The sequence below is a fragment of the Primulina huaijiensis genome, chromosome 3, assembly GCF_012295235.1.
Source record: "Primulina huaijiensis isolate GDHJ02 chromosome 3, ASM1229523v2, whole genome shotgun sequence".
In the NCBI taxonomy this organism is placed as follows: domain Eukaryota; kingdom Viridiplantae; phylum Streptophyta; class Magnoliopsida; order Lamiales; family Gesneriaceae; genus Primulina; species Primulina huaijiensis.
Genome location: NC_133308.1, coordinates 2,777,290 through 2,794,938, shown reverse-complemented (window position 1 = coordinate 2,794,938; position 17,649 = coordinate 2,777,290). Strand labels below are relative to the sequence as shown.

General features: G+C 35.6%; 2 protein-coding genes and 1 pseudogene across 4 annotated transcripts; all 3 read left to right on the top strand.

Annotated features, from left to right (window-relative positions):
• Positions 1–1,021: 1,021 nt before the first annotated feature.
• Positions 1,022–6,160, top strand: LOC140973063 (telomere repeat-binding protein 5-like). Its single transcript, XM_073435611.1, has 10 exons — positions 1,022–1,616; positions 2,859–2,956; positions 3,059–3,854; positions 3,939–4,145; positions 4,216–4,278; positions 4,373–4,452; positions 4,541–4,785; positions 4,877–5,194; positions 5,522–5,585; positions 5,791–6,160. The coding sequence occupies exons 2-10, from the start codon at positions 2,876–2,878 to the stop codon at positions 5,983–5,985; spliced, it is 2,049 nt and encodes a 682-aa protein (XP_073291712.1). The 5' UTR covers positions 1,022–1,616; positions 2,859–2,875; the 3' UTR covers positions 5,986–6,160.
• Positions 6,161–8,762: 2,602 nt separating this feature from the next.
• Positions 8,763–12,131, top strand: LOC140973061 (scarecrow-like protein 14). Of its 3 annotated transcripts, none has more exons than XM_073435608.1 (2): positions 8,763–8,969; positions 9,604–12,131. In XM_073435608.1, exon 2 carries the CDS (start codon positions 9,623–9,625, stop codon positions 11,861–11,863), a length of 2,241 nt encoding a protein of 746 aa, XP_073291709.1. In that variant the 5' UTR covers positions 8,763–8,969; positions 9,604–9,622; the 3' UTR covers positions 11,864–12,131. The 3 variants fall into 3 exon arrangements, with proteins under 3 accessions (XP_073291709.1, XP_073291710.1, XP_073291711.1); XM_073435609.1 differs by having other exon boundaries at positions 8,822–9,001; XM_073435610.1 differs by having other exon boundaries at positions 8,822–9,096.
• Positions 12,132–14,671: 2,540 nt separating this feature from the next.
• On the top strand, positions 14,672–16,777 carry LOC140974650 (scarecrow-like protein 30; annotated as a pseudogene).
• Positions 16,778–17,649: the final 872 nt, after the last annotated feature.

Sequence of the window (17,649 nt, the reverse complement as noted above, 5' to 3'; positions counted from 1 at the left end):
ATAATTAACTTGAAATAATTTTTTCAACAGATTTTATATTTTATTTGTTATTTTCTTGTGGTTATATGGTCGAAAGAAAGAATCTCTATTTGAGGGGTTACGGTTTGAGCCCGTATAGCCCTAGAACCCTAAAATTAAAATTTGAAATCTAAAAAAGAAGAGATTTCAGGTATTTTGTTTGTCGATAAATTGGCGAGTCTAGAAGTTCATTTCCGCTGTCCACCGGAGACTGTCTCTTGGCCCGAGGGGTAGGGGGCTTGGCTAGGGGTTATCGAAAACAAATTCTTTCTTTTTTCATAAAAAACTGAAATTTTGAAAAACTTTTATTTACTGCGCGGGTTCGATTCCCGTCGTTCGACCAAGACTAAAAAAAGGATAAAATGACTAAAAAAAATCTTTTTTTTTTCCAATTTTTTTTTTAATTCCTTGAAAATTGGTTTTATATATATTTGATCTTCTGAACACCAACCGTAAATATTTATATGAAAATAACTGAAACGACGTAACTATTATAGCATGAGATGTGAAATGCAGTGTGATGTGTAATAGGCTTTAATGAAAATGTGGCACGAGGGAATGTGGATCTCGATCAAACCATTATTAAATTCCTTAATTTATATATTCCTTTCTTATTTAAATTATTAATTGAGGAATATAAATTCTCCAACTTTTTATTAATGCCAACTTAATCTCAACAATTAATTATTCAGCATGTTTAAAATCAAGAACAATTTTATCTGTAAATATATGTGATTCGAATAAATTCTTGAAGATCTTTAACGTATCATGACAAGACATTTCTTGTCTTAAAAACAACAAAAACCTTTTAATTTGTTTTTAGCAAAATCATTTGGTGAACTTAATAATATATATACTTGTGTTTTATGGTTTTGGGTATGGAGAATTTATCTGCTAAGTTTGAGTAAAACCACAGATACTTGTTGGTTAAGCTTGATTTTGGTGAGTTTTAAGGCAAACCTTTTGCAAAATATTATGATATACAAACCTCCTCACAACTCGGATTTCCAACCAACCTTGAAGTTTACTAAAATTCCCACGCTTGGTGACCCAACGTTTTTCTCGGTTGTGTAAACGAGACAAGGCCACAAGATTCTCGTCTCGCTCCACGTGGCAGAATCCCAATTCGTTTTTATCCCACAAAAGAACAGGTCTTCAGGCAGTTTCTTTACCGCAACCTTCTGTTTCCAGTGAAGTTACCGATAGGTCCGGTGACAGGGGTCGATTGTATAAGAGTTGGGGTTTAAGCAATAGTGTTGGGGGGTGGTTTTCACTGGGTTTTGGGCCATCTGTTTTTCTCATTTCTCACAGTAATTAAAAAAAAAACTTGGGGATAAAACAGAGGAAATATAGGGAATTTATTATTCGGGCTTTTCAGGAGTTTTTTTTACCTTTAGATTGCGAAATGGTTTAGAGGTTTTGGGCCATAAGAATGAGAATTTTGGATTCTTTTGTTGTTTAGATTAGTAATCTCGGGGGGAAAGTTTGATCTTGCATCTTTGTGAGTATGGTTTCAGGAAAATCCGGAAGGGGTTTTATTTTCTGAAGGAAATTTGCCGAAATCTATGGTGGATGAAAGAAAAATTGGTTCTTTGAAGGTGAGATGATCTAATTCTGTGGTCCTTTGATCTGTAGTTCGGTAAAGTTGACGACTTTTGGTTCAAAATTTGAAATCTTTTAAGAGTGAAAGAAAGTTTATAACTTATTTGGTTTGTTATCTTTCAATTCAATACATTTATTCTTCTTTCTTCCTGATTATATTTCAATGATCCATTTTTTAATTTCATCTTTTACGTTTGATCTGGGATTTTTTCATGCAAAGTATCTTTTATCTCGGTTTAGATTATAAGATGCCAAAATCTTGAAGGATGGTTAAGATCCATCATTCACTAACAAGTTACTGACATTATTTTAAAATAATTTAATCTAAATACTTGGTTTGGGCTGATCTTTGAATCACTTGCACGCAATTGTTTATTTTCTGTTTTTGATAATTCTTGAAAATTCACTGATGTATGAAATAGTCGTATATCCGTGGTTTAAAATGCTGTTTCAAAAATAATTTTTACCATGGTTTTTCTGAGGGCTCTTTTTCTATTTATGTTCTGTCCTACAAAATGTATTTCCGCTATATAGTTGAAAGAGTTGATGATTAATATTTGCAAGTAAAATAATGCCTATTTTATGCGTTGTGTCTACTTTGTGGATTACAAACTGATGTGTTGCTATGCAAAAGGTTTACACTTTAAATGAATTTGATTATCTGTGTTTGTTGTGATTTGAAGGTGTTACCCATTTGCTTCTTCTTTTTTTCCCGAAAGGTCTTAATATGTACTAATATTGAAAAGGATCTCAATAGGTACATGAATCCTGTTAGATTTGTGGGAAATTTCGGGTACTACTGTTTTACGGTTATATTGCTTGTTGAAAATTTATTGACTTTTCTTCATCAATCGTGCCGTTATTCAGCCCTTGCAGTGTTCTCTAATGAGGGTCATCCATACTCAAAAATAAGTTTTAACGAGAAATCCCAAGATGTTGTAACTGTGACCTAATCTTTTATGTAAAAAATTAATTCACATTCTTACCCTCATTTTTTAGCTTTTCCTTTTTATTTGCTATGGCATGGAAGCACATTAGTTTTAAAATAATGGATTCCGTCATGTTGTCATTCACCCATATCGATTCTGTTGCTCAATTCCGAGTTATACGACACAGATTTTCATGTTGACACGCAATGCTCTCGTTGCTGATGTTGGTGTGTTGGCAAGTTTATTGTAATTTGCTGTACTTCAACAATGTTACAACTGACAGCACTCATTGTCTGATGAATTGTCCAGGCTATGGTTTTTGAGTCATGGTGTTGCAAAAGAGGTTAGAATATGGTTTTAATGGCTATCGGGTGCCTCCCATGCCTAGAGCTGCCCGGTCAGTCAGGGTAATTTTTGGCGCTTCACGCTTCTATTATCATTTTTCCTCCTATTTTCATAGCTTATGGAAAATCGTTTATGTTCATTTATTTCATCATCCTTTGTTTTAGAGGAGGCGCTCATTTGAGAGAAAAGCCAATGGCAGCCAAATGTGTGCTTTTGATCTGTTGGCTACTGTAGCTGGCAAGTTACTCTCTGATGGGGAAAGTTCTTCTCCATCTGTGGATTCTTTTTCTCGAAAGGAGCAACTGACACTTGTGCAAGATTCTATTGGGAAACAAGAAAAGAACAAAGAGAAGCTGTTGGAAGGAAAGTCGTGTGATCAAGATTGCTATGAGAGGAACTTTCTATTCACTGATTTTGTCAAAAAGAATCCCATTTCAGATTTCCGTTCGAACGAACTTGAATGTGCTCAAAAGGATGCAATCTCGAGGCCTAATTGCTCAGGAAAAGTTGATTCTGCTGAACATGTGGTTAACGACAATTGCAAGCTACGACTTGGAATTTTTACTCCAGAAAATCTTGAATCATCTGGTTGTCGATTATCTTCTAATAGTGGATCGGATGATGAAAGTAGGAAACCTAGGAATTTCTCAGGAACAAATCGGGATGATATGCTTGATTCGCAGCATCTAACCTCAGGATTAGTTAGTTCAGTTGATAGTGTAAAGTTTCTCTTGTGCAGAGACCACTCTCCCACTGGTTCTGCCCCTGTTAATCGGGAAAATGTAAAGTTAGTTACTAGAGATGATGACGAAAATTCTTCCGCATGCACTGAAACAAGCACCAGAATTAAAAAGTTTAGGCCGTCACTTCGTGTCAGCAACATTGAAGGCCAAAAGTTAATAACATCTAAACCTTGTAAAGTAACACAAAATGTGAAGGATGATGACCGGTATAGTGCTGGTGAGCTGCTTCTATGTCATTTTGTTATTTTATATGGTGATAATGTTTGTACGGTATATTGAATTTGGTGCATCATGCCTACAGATGTGGGAAGATGCAATTTTCTTAACCGGAAGAGAATTATTAAACACCAAAGGTCCCTAAGGGATTATCCTTTCAAGAAGAGAAAGTTCTATGACTTTAACTTGGTGTCTAATTCTGATGAAGGCATCAATTGTGATAGAATGTGTGCCGTTCCTGAAAATGGCACGAGTAATAGTGCATTGGGTTCTCGTCCAAATCTTCAAAGAGGTAAATATTTACTCGTGGATTACGGTTGGATATGATTGGCGATAGATTAATGAATCAACACTATATGCAGTGAGAAAAACTCCGACTTTCTCATCCAGCGAACGCTCATCTTTCCACTCTCAGAGCCCTCAAGGTATGAGAACTTTTCATGGGGTAAATTGATTTTTTTTTTGCCTCGAGCTTTGTATTTGAAGAGGTTCTCATTTGGAAGGTCTCATTTGACTCAGTGAAACTTAAGATCAAATCATTTAGGGTCCCGGAGCTATTTATAGAAATCCCAGAAATGGCAACCATTGGTTCCCTTAAGGTATTTGAACTTCAAGTCAGACTCGTCTGGCTGATCCTTCTGGCTACAATAAGCTTCATTGTTTACTTCCGGCTTTAATATCCCGCAGAAAACCGTAATGGAGGCAGTGAACGCAATATTAGGTGGCGGGCTACGAGTTGGAATGCTTCTTCGGGGTAAGAAGATTCGGGATGATACCAAGACTTTATTGCAGGCTGGAATTTCTCATGATAACAAGATGGATACATTGGGTTTTACTCTTGAGCCAAACCGCCCCCTTGCCCCATCATCACAGCTTTGTCCGGATGATCATCCATGCCAGCTTCTGCACAACAATCCTCGACCACTGACAAGGTATTCTTTCCTGTGTACGGGGACTCTTGAAGATTATTGTTCTGCATCTGTCTTGTCTTTTGTCTCACAGTTTATCTTGGTGCTCTGCCAGGTACCCTTCGAGTCCCAATGCCCCTCGAAGTGCCATCCAAAACCGGAATCTTGATACTCCACCAGATCTCTCGGAAAAAAAATTCAATAATTCAGTAGAAAGTGATAATGATTCAGCTCCTGATTCCTCATTAAAAATACCTGGTGCACAATCGAGAGCACTCGTTCCTGTCCGTTCGATGGAACCAGATGCATTGGCCGTGGTTCCTCTGAGGAAATGTAAGAGGTCCGATTCTGCACAGCGCCGTATCCGCAGACCTTTCACTGTTTCTGAAGTAGAAGCTCTAGTTCAGGCTGTTGAGAAACTTGGAACGGGACGGTATGTCAGTTGTAACTATATGCTAGAATTATATGATAAAGGGTATGGCGATACATGCTTGCTGAAACCTATGGAACCATTAGATTATAACGATAGTTTCAACTAATCCATCAATTTTTTGGCTTCCTGATCTATATTGTTTGTTGGGGGGTCATAGTTGGCCCATACTTGAATGTAGTTTCTTATGTGACTCAACAATTGAGTCATGGTACTTGTTTTATAGTTTAAACGATTTTGAGTTGCACATTAGTTATAGCTTGATAAAAATAAATATAGTGGCAAGTATTCGATCGTATATGTTGGCTCACCCATTTAATTTTACTGCAGATGGCGGGATGTTAAGCTGAGAGCGTTTGATAGTGCTAAACATAGAACATACGTAGACTTGAAGGTAAGAACATCGATCCACAACAGTTTTCTCATCTGTCTCTCTTTCTTGTTGATTTTGATGCATATGCTGGTTTCCAGCTATGCAAGAATACCGGGAAATCATATTTTGTGTTGCGGTTTTTTATAAAAACACATATACATTTACCGTTTGAATCCTCAAGCGGTCAAGTTCTACCCTTTTCCGAGTAACTGCACTTGTATTTCAGGACAAGTGGAAAACACTGGTTCACACGGCGAGAATATCACCGCAACAAAGGCGAGGCGAGCCTGTGCCCCAGGAACTGCTGGATCGAGTCTTGACTGCGCATGCTTACTGGTCGCAGCAGCAAGCCAAGCAGCACCTAAAATCTAGCTCCATTCTCACATTCTTCTCTGAAAATAGTCGCTGTACAAACTCCTAAGTATACCGGGGAAGGTGGAATTAGTGGTTGTAGCATATATATATAGGTCTTACTAGGTGAAGAAAGATATTGTTATTACATTGTAACATTTGTGATTAATTTAGTATCTGCAATAAGTCCTCAGTTCTTGGGATCGAGGACTTCTGTTTTATTTTAACCAACGACTTGTTTGGTTTAACTCTTTTTTTTTTTTTTTTTTTTTTTTTTTTTTTTTTTTTTTTGAGGATACGATTTGTTTGGTTTATCTGACAAAATAGAATGAGGTAAAAAAGGAAGAAGACATTTGTCAAAAAATAAACTTATTTTTTTATTATTATCATTATTATATCTAATTTCACTATTTAAATTCAAATTACATAATCAATAAATTCATTAATAAAATGAGCTGACTTGAATATGTGTCTGAGCTAGAGAGATTGACAATAAACAAACCTAAGTATGATTTGGTGCATGGAATTTGTCGATTTGACTAATACTATTACACAAAAACTTATCTGAGATGATATCAAATGTTCATTTTGTGAGATGAATATTATATTATTTTTTACGTAAAAATTATTAGTTTTTATTGTAAATATATATATTATTTACCTGTTTCGTGAATAAAAATCACTGAAATTGTATATAAAAAAAAAAAAACTACTCTAATTATGACATGGGTTCGACGGCAAAACATATGGCAATTGGAATATTTAATTAATTATTGATGAATCTTTTTTTAAAATGATTATTATTGATGAATCTTGGTTAACAAGACACGCTTTTCTTAATTGAATCTAATAATAACAAACTTGGACATTACGCAAATAAATGCTCAAATTGGGAGGAAAAATGGTAAAAGAAATTTAATAAATGCGTTTCGTGAAATTTCAAGTCAGCCAGAATCTGACTTGGTACTTTAGCTTAAGTTGTCAAATCAAATTATTATGAAATCTTCAGCTCACTACTATTCCATCTTCCTCTTGTCTGTTGCTTACATATTATTTCCGATTAATTTTTGCATTTTGAAACTTTTTTTAAATTTATCAAAATATTTCTATGAATTTTATTGTTTCGACACATGGTCAACAAGAACTATGGTTCATATTTTCAAAGGTAATTTGTTGTGGTGGTATTTTTTTTTTAAACCTCGATCAACTCTTTTTTCAAGATAATAAACTACTCCAGTGTATTTGTTACTTTAAATTTAACAAGTAGGCATAAATTCCGGGATGAACATGGATGCAAATTTATACCATTTTTTATAATTAGTAGCTACTTTGCACACGCAGTACGTCTGTACAGTTTTTTTTACAATTATCAAGAAAATAAAGTGAAATTTGACAAATTATCGAGGGGCTAAAGTGCTATTTGAATTATTGTAATTAAAAAAAATAAAAACAAAATTATTTGTTGAAATTAAAAAAAATGTAATATTGATATTATATAAGGGCAAAATTGGAAGTGTCAAAAACAAACCAAGACACCATTTTTGTCTCTATCATAGAGATTCTTATTTGCTAAAGTTACAATCAATATATCGTTACAGCGATATTTACAACCATTATATCGCAAGATTTTCTTGTTATATCGCGAGATTTTGCATTCAATATATAGTGAGATTTTGACAAATTGAATTTTTGCATTGAATTCTTTGTGTTGTACAAATTGATGTACAAATATGGATATACATATAGCATCACTCTTCTTAATAATAGTAATAGATATTCGGGGAAGGAGATTATGATTATCTCTCGAATTCGAATATCCTGGTACGGAGGATTAAGTCACATTAGTGATATTTGTTATGCGTTACGTGTTGGTACATTTTTTTATAATTAAAATATAGGTAATATCATAATTGTAATGATGAACCATACTGCAATTTGAAATTATTACAAATCGCAATATGATTTGATTATATTTAAATGATAATCATATCATAATTATGAAAATTGATGAGAAACTAAACTGCAATTTTAAAATAATGAATAAAAAAACAAAACAAAAAACAGATCATGTCATCAAGTCTTTTGACTTTATTATGCTCAAACTTAATAACCAGTAAGATATATACTAATATACTTGTACCATTTTCTACATAAATTGAAACTAGAGCTGACAATTCGAGTTAGGCTCAACCGATTGGCCCAACCTCCAACAAATTTAAGTAGGTTCAACCTATTTAAAGGCAGGACTAGGTAGGCCAATAGTCGGTTGAATTTTTTTAAAAAAATTATATATTATTATTTTTGTAATGAAAGTTGTGAGTTTTTTTTTACTAATTACTTTTAAAAGTGTGAAATCAAGGATGGATAATTTTATTAAGATTTTTTTATAAATATTTATTTAATAAATAATCAAATTCAATTAATTATTATTATTATTATGAATTTGTTTGCGAACCAGCCTATCTGAATCGCACCCCGACTAGCCCACTGGTTAGCCCACCCCGTTGGACAGCTTTAATTTGAAACACTAGACGGACACCATTTATAAATCTTCACAAAAATCAATTGTGAAACGGATATTCTCTATGTATCATTCACGAAAAAGTATTATTTTTTATGTCAAATATATTAATTTTTATTGTAAATATAGATATGAGTGATCCGTCTCACGAATAAAGATCCGTGAGAATGTCTTACGAAAAACCTTCCCTATAATCTTACATTATTATTTAAAAAATATAATATAATATGATCACATGGAAAAGTCGCCATGTCTTGGGGAAAAAAGGGTATAACGATAAGATTTGACCATGGAAATCAAATGATCTCTGAGTGGTTGGGTGAATCTATTCTCCTTCGTGGAAGCTTCAACTTTCACCTTGGAGCGAAAGTGAACATTTTTCTTAGGTTCTTATTTATTCATTCTCCTTTGACACAGACTTTCACCACCTATTTTATGAACTTTGCCAAATAAACTCAGTCAGTATCGCTCAGTCACCTACTCCAGATTTGTTAACTTTATCCACAGTCATTTATTTCATCAAGAAATCTAAGGTACAGACTGCAATTCCTCCTCCTTTTTGTGGGTATGTCTCGGTTTCATTGTTGACCTTTTGATATAATTTTTAAGTACTTTTTTTAAGATTATATTTGTTCATAATCTGTTAGCACAGAAAATTTGGTGAGCTGTGTTCTTTAAATTTCTTTTCGTCTAGGTTTTGTATTATCATACCTTGTGATTTGATTCTCCTGTGCTATCTTCTTTGTCAAAAAGACTGAAATAATAGGATTTTTGTTAATGGAAATGTGAGTTTTAAACATGTATTTCACGGTTCTTGTCAAGTTGGATTGTGTGCAAAGTGTGCGAGGTAATTTTCTTCGTGTGCTTGTGGGGTTTTCGTTAAAGAATTTTGGTGATTTTTTTTTTTTTTTTTTTGTAGAGTAAAAACTGTCTCGGGGGGTTGATGGTGTGGAAAGTGATTTTTTTTTTGCCGTGTAATAATCCTAAATATACTTATCTTTGAGATGGATGGATAAAGTGAGTTCCATATGAATTTTAGTTTGGTAAAGATTTTGAGAATTTCATTTTCACTTGATAACCAGTTTGATTTTCCTCCTCTTTTATTTGTCCTGTGAAACAAGTTATTTTAGTTTGACTCATTCAGGGATGATGTTCTATTTGCCATAGGAATTTCTGTTGTGAACTTATGGAATACCAATTCAATGGACTGAACGACCCTATAAATGGATTCAAATTCGACGATGAAGATTTCTTATCCACTAGTGACCAGCAATCTGCACACCCGTTCAATTGGCTTAAACATGAATCGTTAGACCTCGATGTCCTGGATATTCCTTTCCTTCCATTAAGCCCGAACTCTTTAAACTTCGCTCCATCATCAACTGCTAGTTATGAGGCAGAGTCTCCAGATGATCAAAATTCAGATCCGGTCCTAAAGTTCCTTGATCAAATACTGATGGAAGAGAACATGGAAGAAAAACCGAGCATGTTTCATGATCCTCTAGCTCTACAAGCTACTGAGAAAAACCTGTATGAAATTATTGGGCAGAAATACCCGCTTGATAATGTGGTTGATCAAACTTCGGACAGCCCTGATAGCTTTTTCGGGAGTTCTAGTGAGAATACAAGCAGTAGTAATTGTGGTAGTTTTTCCATTGACCCTCAATGCATTGTTGATCGCGGTGAATATAATTTGTCATTTGAACAGAGTTATCTTCTTGATTTGTTATCAAGTTCATCCATGCAAGTTGGATCACAGGTCTCACATTCTACAATCGACGGTTTCAATGATAATGCGAACTTTCAAGCGAACCTTTCTGAAAAAACTGGTGTATTTCCGAATATGATTAGTGATAGCGAGTCGATCTTGCAGTTCAAGAGAGGATGTGAAGAAGCTAGTAAGTTCCTACCGGCTGAAAATCAGTTGATCATTGATTTGGAGCAATACGAGTTACCACAAAAAACAGAAATCATTTCACTTGATGCTGTGGTGAAGGTAGAAGAAGACAAGACTGAGCAGTTTCGTAATGGTTCGAGGGGACGTAAGCATCACGATCGAGAGGATAGTGATTCTGAAAATGTGGAGAGAAGCAGAAAACAATCAGCTACTTACAAAGAAGATGTTGATTTATACGACATGTTCGACAGAGTTCTGCTTTTCCGTGATGCTTGTTGCGATGACAATGCTAATTTGCCAAGTCGGGTGGACACAACCATTCAACAAGCTCTTCTGCCAAATGGATCGACGGGCGGAAGAACTCGTGCAAAGAAAAATGAGAAAAAACGGGAAACAGTTGATTTGAGGACCCTTTTGATCAACTGTGCTCAATCTGTGGCTTCTGATGATCGTAGGACAGCATACGAGCTTCTAAAACAGATCAAGAATCACTCTTCTAATACGGGCGATGTGTATCAAAGGTTGGCTACTGTATGTGCCTCTGGTCTCGAGGCACGCCTGGCAGGCACTGGCACGGAGCTGTATGCCTCCCTTGCTCGCAAGAAGATTACTGCCGCTGAGAAGTTAAAAGCCTATCAGGTTTATCTTGAAGCATCTCCATTCAAGAAAACATGCATTATCTTAGCTAATAAGATGATTGGATCGATGGCATCAGAAACAAATACGCTGCATATAATAGATTTTGGCATTCTTTACGGTTTTCAATGGCCTATTCTCATCCAACATCTGTCACAGAGACCTGGTGGACCTCCGAAGCTGCGCATAACCGGAATCGAGCTTCCACAACCAGGTTTCAGACCAGAAGAACTAATAGAAGAGACAGGGTCCCGCTTGAAAAAATATTGTGAACGTTTTGGAGTGCCGTTTGAGTACCAAGCCAAAGCAGTACAGAATTGGGAGGAAATCAAAATCGAAGACTTAAAAATTGTGAGTGGAGAGGTTCTTGCAGTGAACTGTCTGTTTCGGTTCGGTAGATTGCTTGACGAAACCGTTGTGGACAACAGTCCAAGGGATGCGGTTCTCAACTTGATTAGGAATCTGAAACCAAATATTTTTGTTAATGCCGTATCTAATGGATCATATAGTTCCCCATTCTTTGTCACACGTTTCAGGGAGGCTCTCTTCCATTATTCTGCTCTATTCGATATGTTTGACTCTACCTTACCTCGGGATAATCCACAGAGAATAAATTTTGAACAAGATTTTTCTGGTCGTGAAATAATAAATGTCATTGCATGCGAGGGAGCAGAGAGGGTGGAGAGACCTGAGACGTACAAGCAATGGCAAGTACGCCATGTAAGAGCTGGTTTCAAACCACTCCCCTTGAATCAAGAGATTATGAAGAAACTTAAGCATAAGATTGCAGCGGGTTATCACAAAGATTTCCTGTGTGATGAAGATGGAAATTGGATGTTACAGGGATGGAAAGGCCGGATCATGTGCGCGATCTCGTGCTGGATCCCTTCCTAGAATTTCCAAGAAAATTCAAAGGCGCGAGTCCTTGCTTCTCTACTCTTTGCCAAGATGATGAGGGTGTTTAAGAGTTCGTTAACATGGCCTAGTTAGTTGTGTTTTTTTAACTATATTTTGTATTGTTCAAGTGCTTTTAGGGAATATCCATTGCGAATATATAATTGAACTGGTGACGTGTAATCTTAGTATACAATGTTGGATCAGACAGTTTGATGTTGTATTGCTGTATTGTATTGTATTGTATTGTAGTATGGAATCCTCAAAATCAATTTTGTTAGCCTGACGTGGCTTTGGCTGAGCTTTTAGGTCCTATCCCAATTAAGCTTAACTTTGAGTGCAGTGAGGTACATAGGTATGCATACACGTTGGTATATATCACGATTTTGGTCCACTGACAGCACGAAAAAGGGCTGCGTTTTATATGATTATAGGTCGATTAAGCTTAAATATTTAGCTCAACAACGATATGAGTCGAGCTCGAGCTGAAAACTAAAATGCGATATGTAGCTTGCTGTCGTCTAGTTAGGATCGAGCAAAAATTAATTTAACCAAACCGACATATTTATAGGCCTCTCCCCTTACCACAGATGGTGTAAGAACTAAGAACCGAACTAATACATCGATCCAATTAGATTATTATGTATTCCATTACTTTTGGCGACATTCAACTTTAACTTAGCCGCCACCTTCCCAGACTACCTACATAAAAGTATTGATGAAAACTAAAACTGACATTTTCTTCTGTTTACATCTTGTCGGAAATTTCTTCTGTTTTTTTACAAAAGTCCATTTCAAACTTTGTCCTTTGGTAAAGATGCCCTTTTGCACCAATAAAAGTTGGTCTTCAAATTCAACTCATATTCTTCCTCGGAAAACGTTGTCATGATATAGTGCATGTTGTTGGATTACTTCAAACGGTCAACTAACTTTTGAGCTCGAAATAAACTTGATTGACAAACTAGCTGTTATGAAATTTATTATAATTGTAGAAATATTTAAAGAATTACAGAGCATGCACAATGGATAATTTACCTTCAGCCATTGACAAACTTTGTAGTTCGAGAAAATCTAGGAACGTGTTTCACTCTTCTACTCTTTAATAACATCTTATATATGATGACGTATAGTTAGATATATATGGTTTGGTTCGAAAGAAGATATAATGAATTATATATAATATATATAGTTAATATAATGATTTATAATTATAATAGAAATACTTATTAGTATTAGTGCATATACTTATATAATTAAGTATTCGAAAACAAATAAAAAAAGATAAATATGTAAATAAATGTGACATTTTTTCAATTTCTTTTTTAAAATTCTAATTTGAATCTTATGTCTCTTGAATATAATCTATATTTAAGCGTTGATTATATCATTTTATTTAATTTCAGTTATGATTTTGAAATTTGTGTTACTTTTTATCGATTGTCCGCAAATGTCTATTATTATTATTATTATCTTCTAAATTATAACTTTAATATAAATATTTTTAACATATTATCACAAATAATTAAAATTTATTCATCTAATCGATTTTTTGAATAATATTTATTTATTTTTTTAAAATTTTGATGATAAAATAATATATGATTTTTTAAATATGTATTTTTATTTTTTTATTAGTAACAATTTCATTTAATTAAAATAAAGAAGTCAATTTAACGACATAATATTGTTATTCTTATTTGAACATTGTCTCAAATTTAATAAGCATATTTTATATAATATTTTTTATAATAATATTTCAAATTTAAATATATTCATTACGTTATATTGATAATTTTAAAATACTTGTTTACTGCAAGAGTGAAATACTAGTTTTACTAAAAAAATTAGATGAAAAATATGTGTCATTCCCACCAAACGGTTCAATGACATGTCAAGACCCAGTGATGCATTAAAAAATCCAATGACTTAAATGGTAGAATTGAGTCCAAAGTTTATGGAACACTCGTCCTAAGTGTAAAATTTATGTGTTCGAGTCGAGTCGGGTCGAGGTCCGTTAATCCTCTATTTTGGGTCCAATTTGACCATTTTTTTTTAATTTTTTTGAAAAAAATTGAAAAAAATAATCAATTCTTCTTTATTTAATTATTTTGATTAACACGTAGAAATGTGCAATTATAGATGACAATTTAAAAGATAAATTTCTCATCTTATACATTTACAATCTCTAACCAATTTTCATCCATAATAATTTCAAAACAGAGTACATTGTTTGTACGAGATATTGGCCTTCAATCCCCAGCCGTCGTTTTTTTTTTGTGTTCAGTCCCTGGGTATTTTTTTAGTACCACATTTCCACATGAAGTGTACCACATTTCCACATGAAGTGTACCACAATTTGTATGACATAGTACCACATTTTTTTGGATAGAGAGTAAACCCAAAAACATATTTTGATTGAGTATTTTTCACCAATTTCCCCATGTTTGTATGACAACCAACAATCACTCTATTTTAATTTTTCTTTTAAAAAAATAATACCACCTGTCGGGTCGGCAGATTTTCTCTCGGTTATTGGTCAAATCCGTTGACCCAGCTCGGGTCCCAGATGAATCTTTCATTTGCAACATGTTACATGCTCCATCGGAATCAATTTGGCAACATGTCCCTCTTTATATTCGATGATGAATACAAATCTTTTTCTCCATCAGCTCTCGTTGAGTCTCATCCAGTTTTAGATTCTGACATCTCTTTTCCCTCCTAAAAAGAGGAAAAGAACAACGGAAAGCAAAATCACCTGGTGGAGTTATCCAAATTTTCGATTTTTTTTAAAAAAAAACTGGGGTTTTAATGAGCACCGGCTGTGATCCTATCAATGAACTTCAATTTGATCGATCAAATTTCATGAACGAATGTAACTATGATCGTGGATTTTCCGACGTTCCCGGAATTCTTGAGGACCAAGTGCAGTGTCACGCCGATGCGAATCCGTGTGACGGAGAATCCCCGGTGGAGTGCGACTATTTCTCTGGGGTTTTCGATTACATAAAGCAGATGTTAATGGAAGAAGATGACTTGCAGGACGGGCCTTGCATGTCGCAAGATTACTCTGCGCTCCAAGCTGCTGAAAAATATTTCTACGATGCGCTGCTAAGTGATACAGACCCTTCTGCTTCTCCTAATGCTGGTTTTAGTTATCAGAATCCTGATTTGATCGGATCGGAACCTGGGTTTGGTCAAGTCTGTGGAGAAGGCTCAGGGACTGAAGATTTTGAAAAATATGTGTGTGATTTTCGTGGGTCCTTGCATTCCCCCTTTTTGCAGCAAAATTCCTCGAAGTTAACGTTAACCCGAGAACGTGGAGCTTCTAGTATCCGAATTGATGCATGCAGCAGGAGGAGGAGATGGTGAGACAAATTTGACGAACAAGGACTCATTCAGGAAGAAAAATCATAGTCGAAGTGATTCAGATGTTTGCGCCGAGTCTCGGAGCAGTAAGCAAGTGGCGAGTTTTGCCGATGAACAGGACCAGACGGAGAAATACGATAAATCATTGCTTTGTCGGAAGATGGATCCAGGTTTCTACAAGAATCTCCGGTTTGCCACTGCGAGGGACCATTAGACGCCCAAGATGAAAACCTGAGATTGTTTCGAAAATTGACAGAGGTTAGACGGGGCAGGCCAAAAGGCAGCAAGAATCACGATAAATCGAGAGAAGTTATCGACCTAATGAATCTGCTAAATCGTTGTGCGGAAGCTGTATCGATCTTCAACATAATAGGTGGCGAAGAAATACTCAAGCAGATCAGGCAGTACTCTTCTCCTTATGGAGATGCAAACGAGAGATTGGCGCATTGCTTTTGTAATGCCCTTGAGGCAAGAATGGCCGAACAGGGTCGGCTCTGCATACAGCTTTTGCTGCGAGGCGAATCCCAACGTCCGAGTTGTTGAAATCTTATCAAACATATGTGGCGTCATGTCCCTTTAAGAGGATGTCAAACATATTCGCAAACAAGTCGATAGGGAGGTACACGAGGAAGGCACCAAGGGTTCATATCATTGATTTCGGGATCCTTTATGGTTTTCAATGGCCTTGTTTGATCCAAGGCGTGTCATTGAGGCCGGGAGGCGCTCCTCGGTTGAAAATAACGGGCATTGATTTCCCTCAGCCGGGATTCAAGCCGGCTGAGAGGGTGGAGCAGACAGGGCGTCGTTTGATGAGCTACTGCAAGAGATTTAATGTCCTTTTGAGTATATTGTCATAGCTAAAAAGTGGGAGAATATTTGTATGGAGGATCTCGAAATTGAAAGAGATGAAATGGTGGTTGTTACTTGCTTGTACAGGCTGCATCATGTGCCTGATGAATCCGCAGGTGTGAATAACCCGCGGGATAGAGTCGTCGAACTTTTCAAGAAAATTAACCCGGATCTTTTTGTACATGGAGTGATCAACGGGACATACAACACCCCGTTTTTCATGACAAGGTTCCGGGAGGTTTTGCATCATTACTCGTCGTTCTTTGATATGCTTGAGGCGACGATTCAACGGGAGGATCAAGACCGTTTGATGCTTGAGAGGGAGATGCTTGGAAGGGAGGTGATGAATGTCGTAGCGCGCGAGGGATTGGAAAGGGTCGAGAGGGCGGAGACGTACAAGCAATGCCATATGAGGGACTTAAGGGCTGGGTTCAGACAGTTACCATTGAATCGTGAAATACTGAAAGAAGTGAAGACTAAAGTGTGTAAAGGTTACCACAGTAGTTTTTCCTTGGAAGAAGATGGTGAATGGATGCTGCAAGGGTGGAAAGGCAGAGTTATGTATGCCCTTTCTTGTTGGAAGCCTATACACGAATGAGTTTCGATGAAATTGATATTAAAATCTATGTCCGATTCGTTTCTTTTCTAAACTTTTTCAAACAAGTGCTTGATATTGAGTTTTACCTATCTATTGTACAACTATGTAGTTCAATTGGCTTTGAGATTATCATGCTGCAATCCGAGAGTTAGTCTATGCTCCATCGGTGTCTCCTTATATCTCAACATCATTAAATCATGTGATAATCTCATATTTTATTAGAAGTCGACACCATGTATTGACTATAACACCGTTAAACTGAGTTGGCCCGCCAAAAACCGTTAACTGGTAGGCCAACCCGTGGATCGACCTGTCTTTCGGCGGGTCGAGAAGGTTGAGAAATTCTCCACCCAGCTCAACCTAAGGTCGGTTGCGTGTTAGGTGGGCTGGCCCACGGGCTAACTCATTCAAAAATAATTTTTCAACCCAAGGTGGGTTGCGGTTTTAGCTGTGCTCACATCAAATTTGACAAGTTTATAAATCGGTTTCATTTTGTAGTTCTGCTTGTACACATTTGTTCTACCTGGGATGGTAAATAAAACTATTTTTGACCATTCACGCCAAGCATAAATTTATTTTTCTTCTTAATAGTGTAATATTTGTGTTTCTCAAATCGATAAAATTTATTTATTAAGAAAAATAATTGGAATTTTTTTTGTAAAAAACATTCTACTAAACATGCTCAGGATATGTGTGACACTCCAATACTTTGGACAAATTCAACGAATGTAGCTGAAGAATTAGAAATCTGGGCTTAATTATTGTCTCCAAACCCATTTCCCAAACTTTACTTCAATTTGGGCTATTGATAAATTGAAGATATTAACAAAAAAAAATATTTTTATATTTAAAATTTTCTGAAAACCATTATTTTCTCAAATAACATTTTAAAAAATCCCAATAATTTCATTCCAATTCCAACAAGTGATCAAATTTAAAAAAAACTAATACAAATATCATAATAAAAATATAA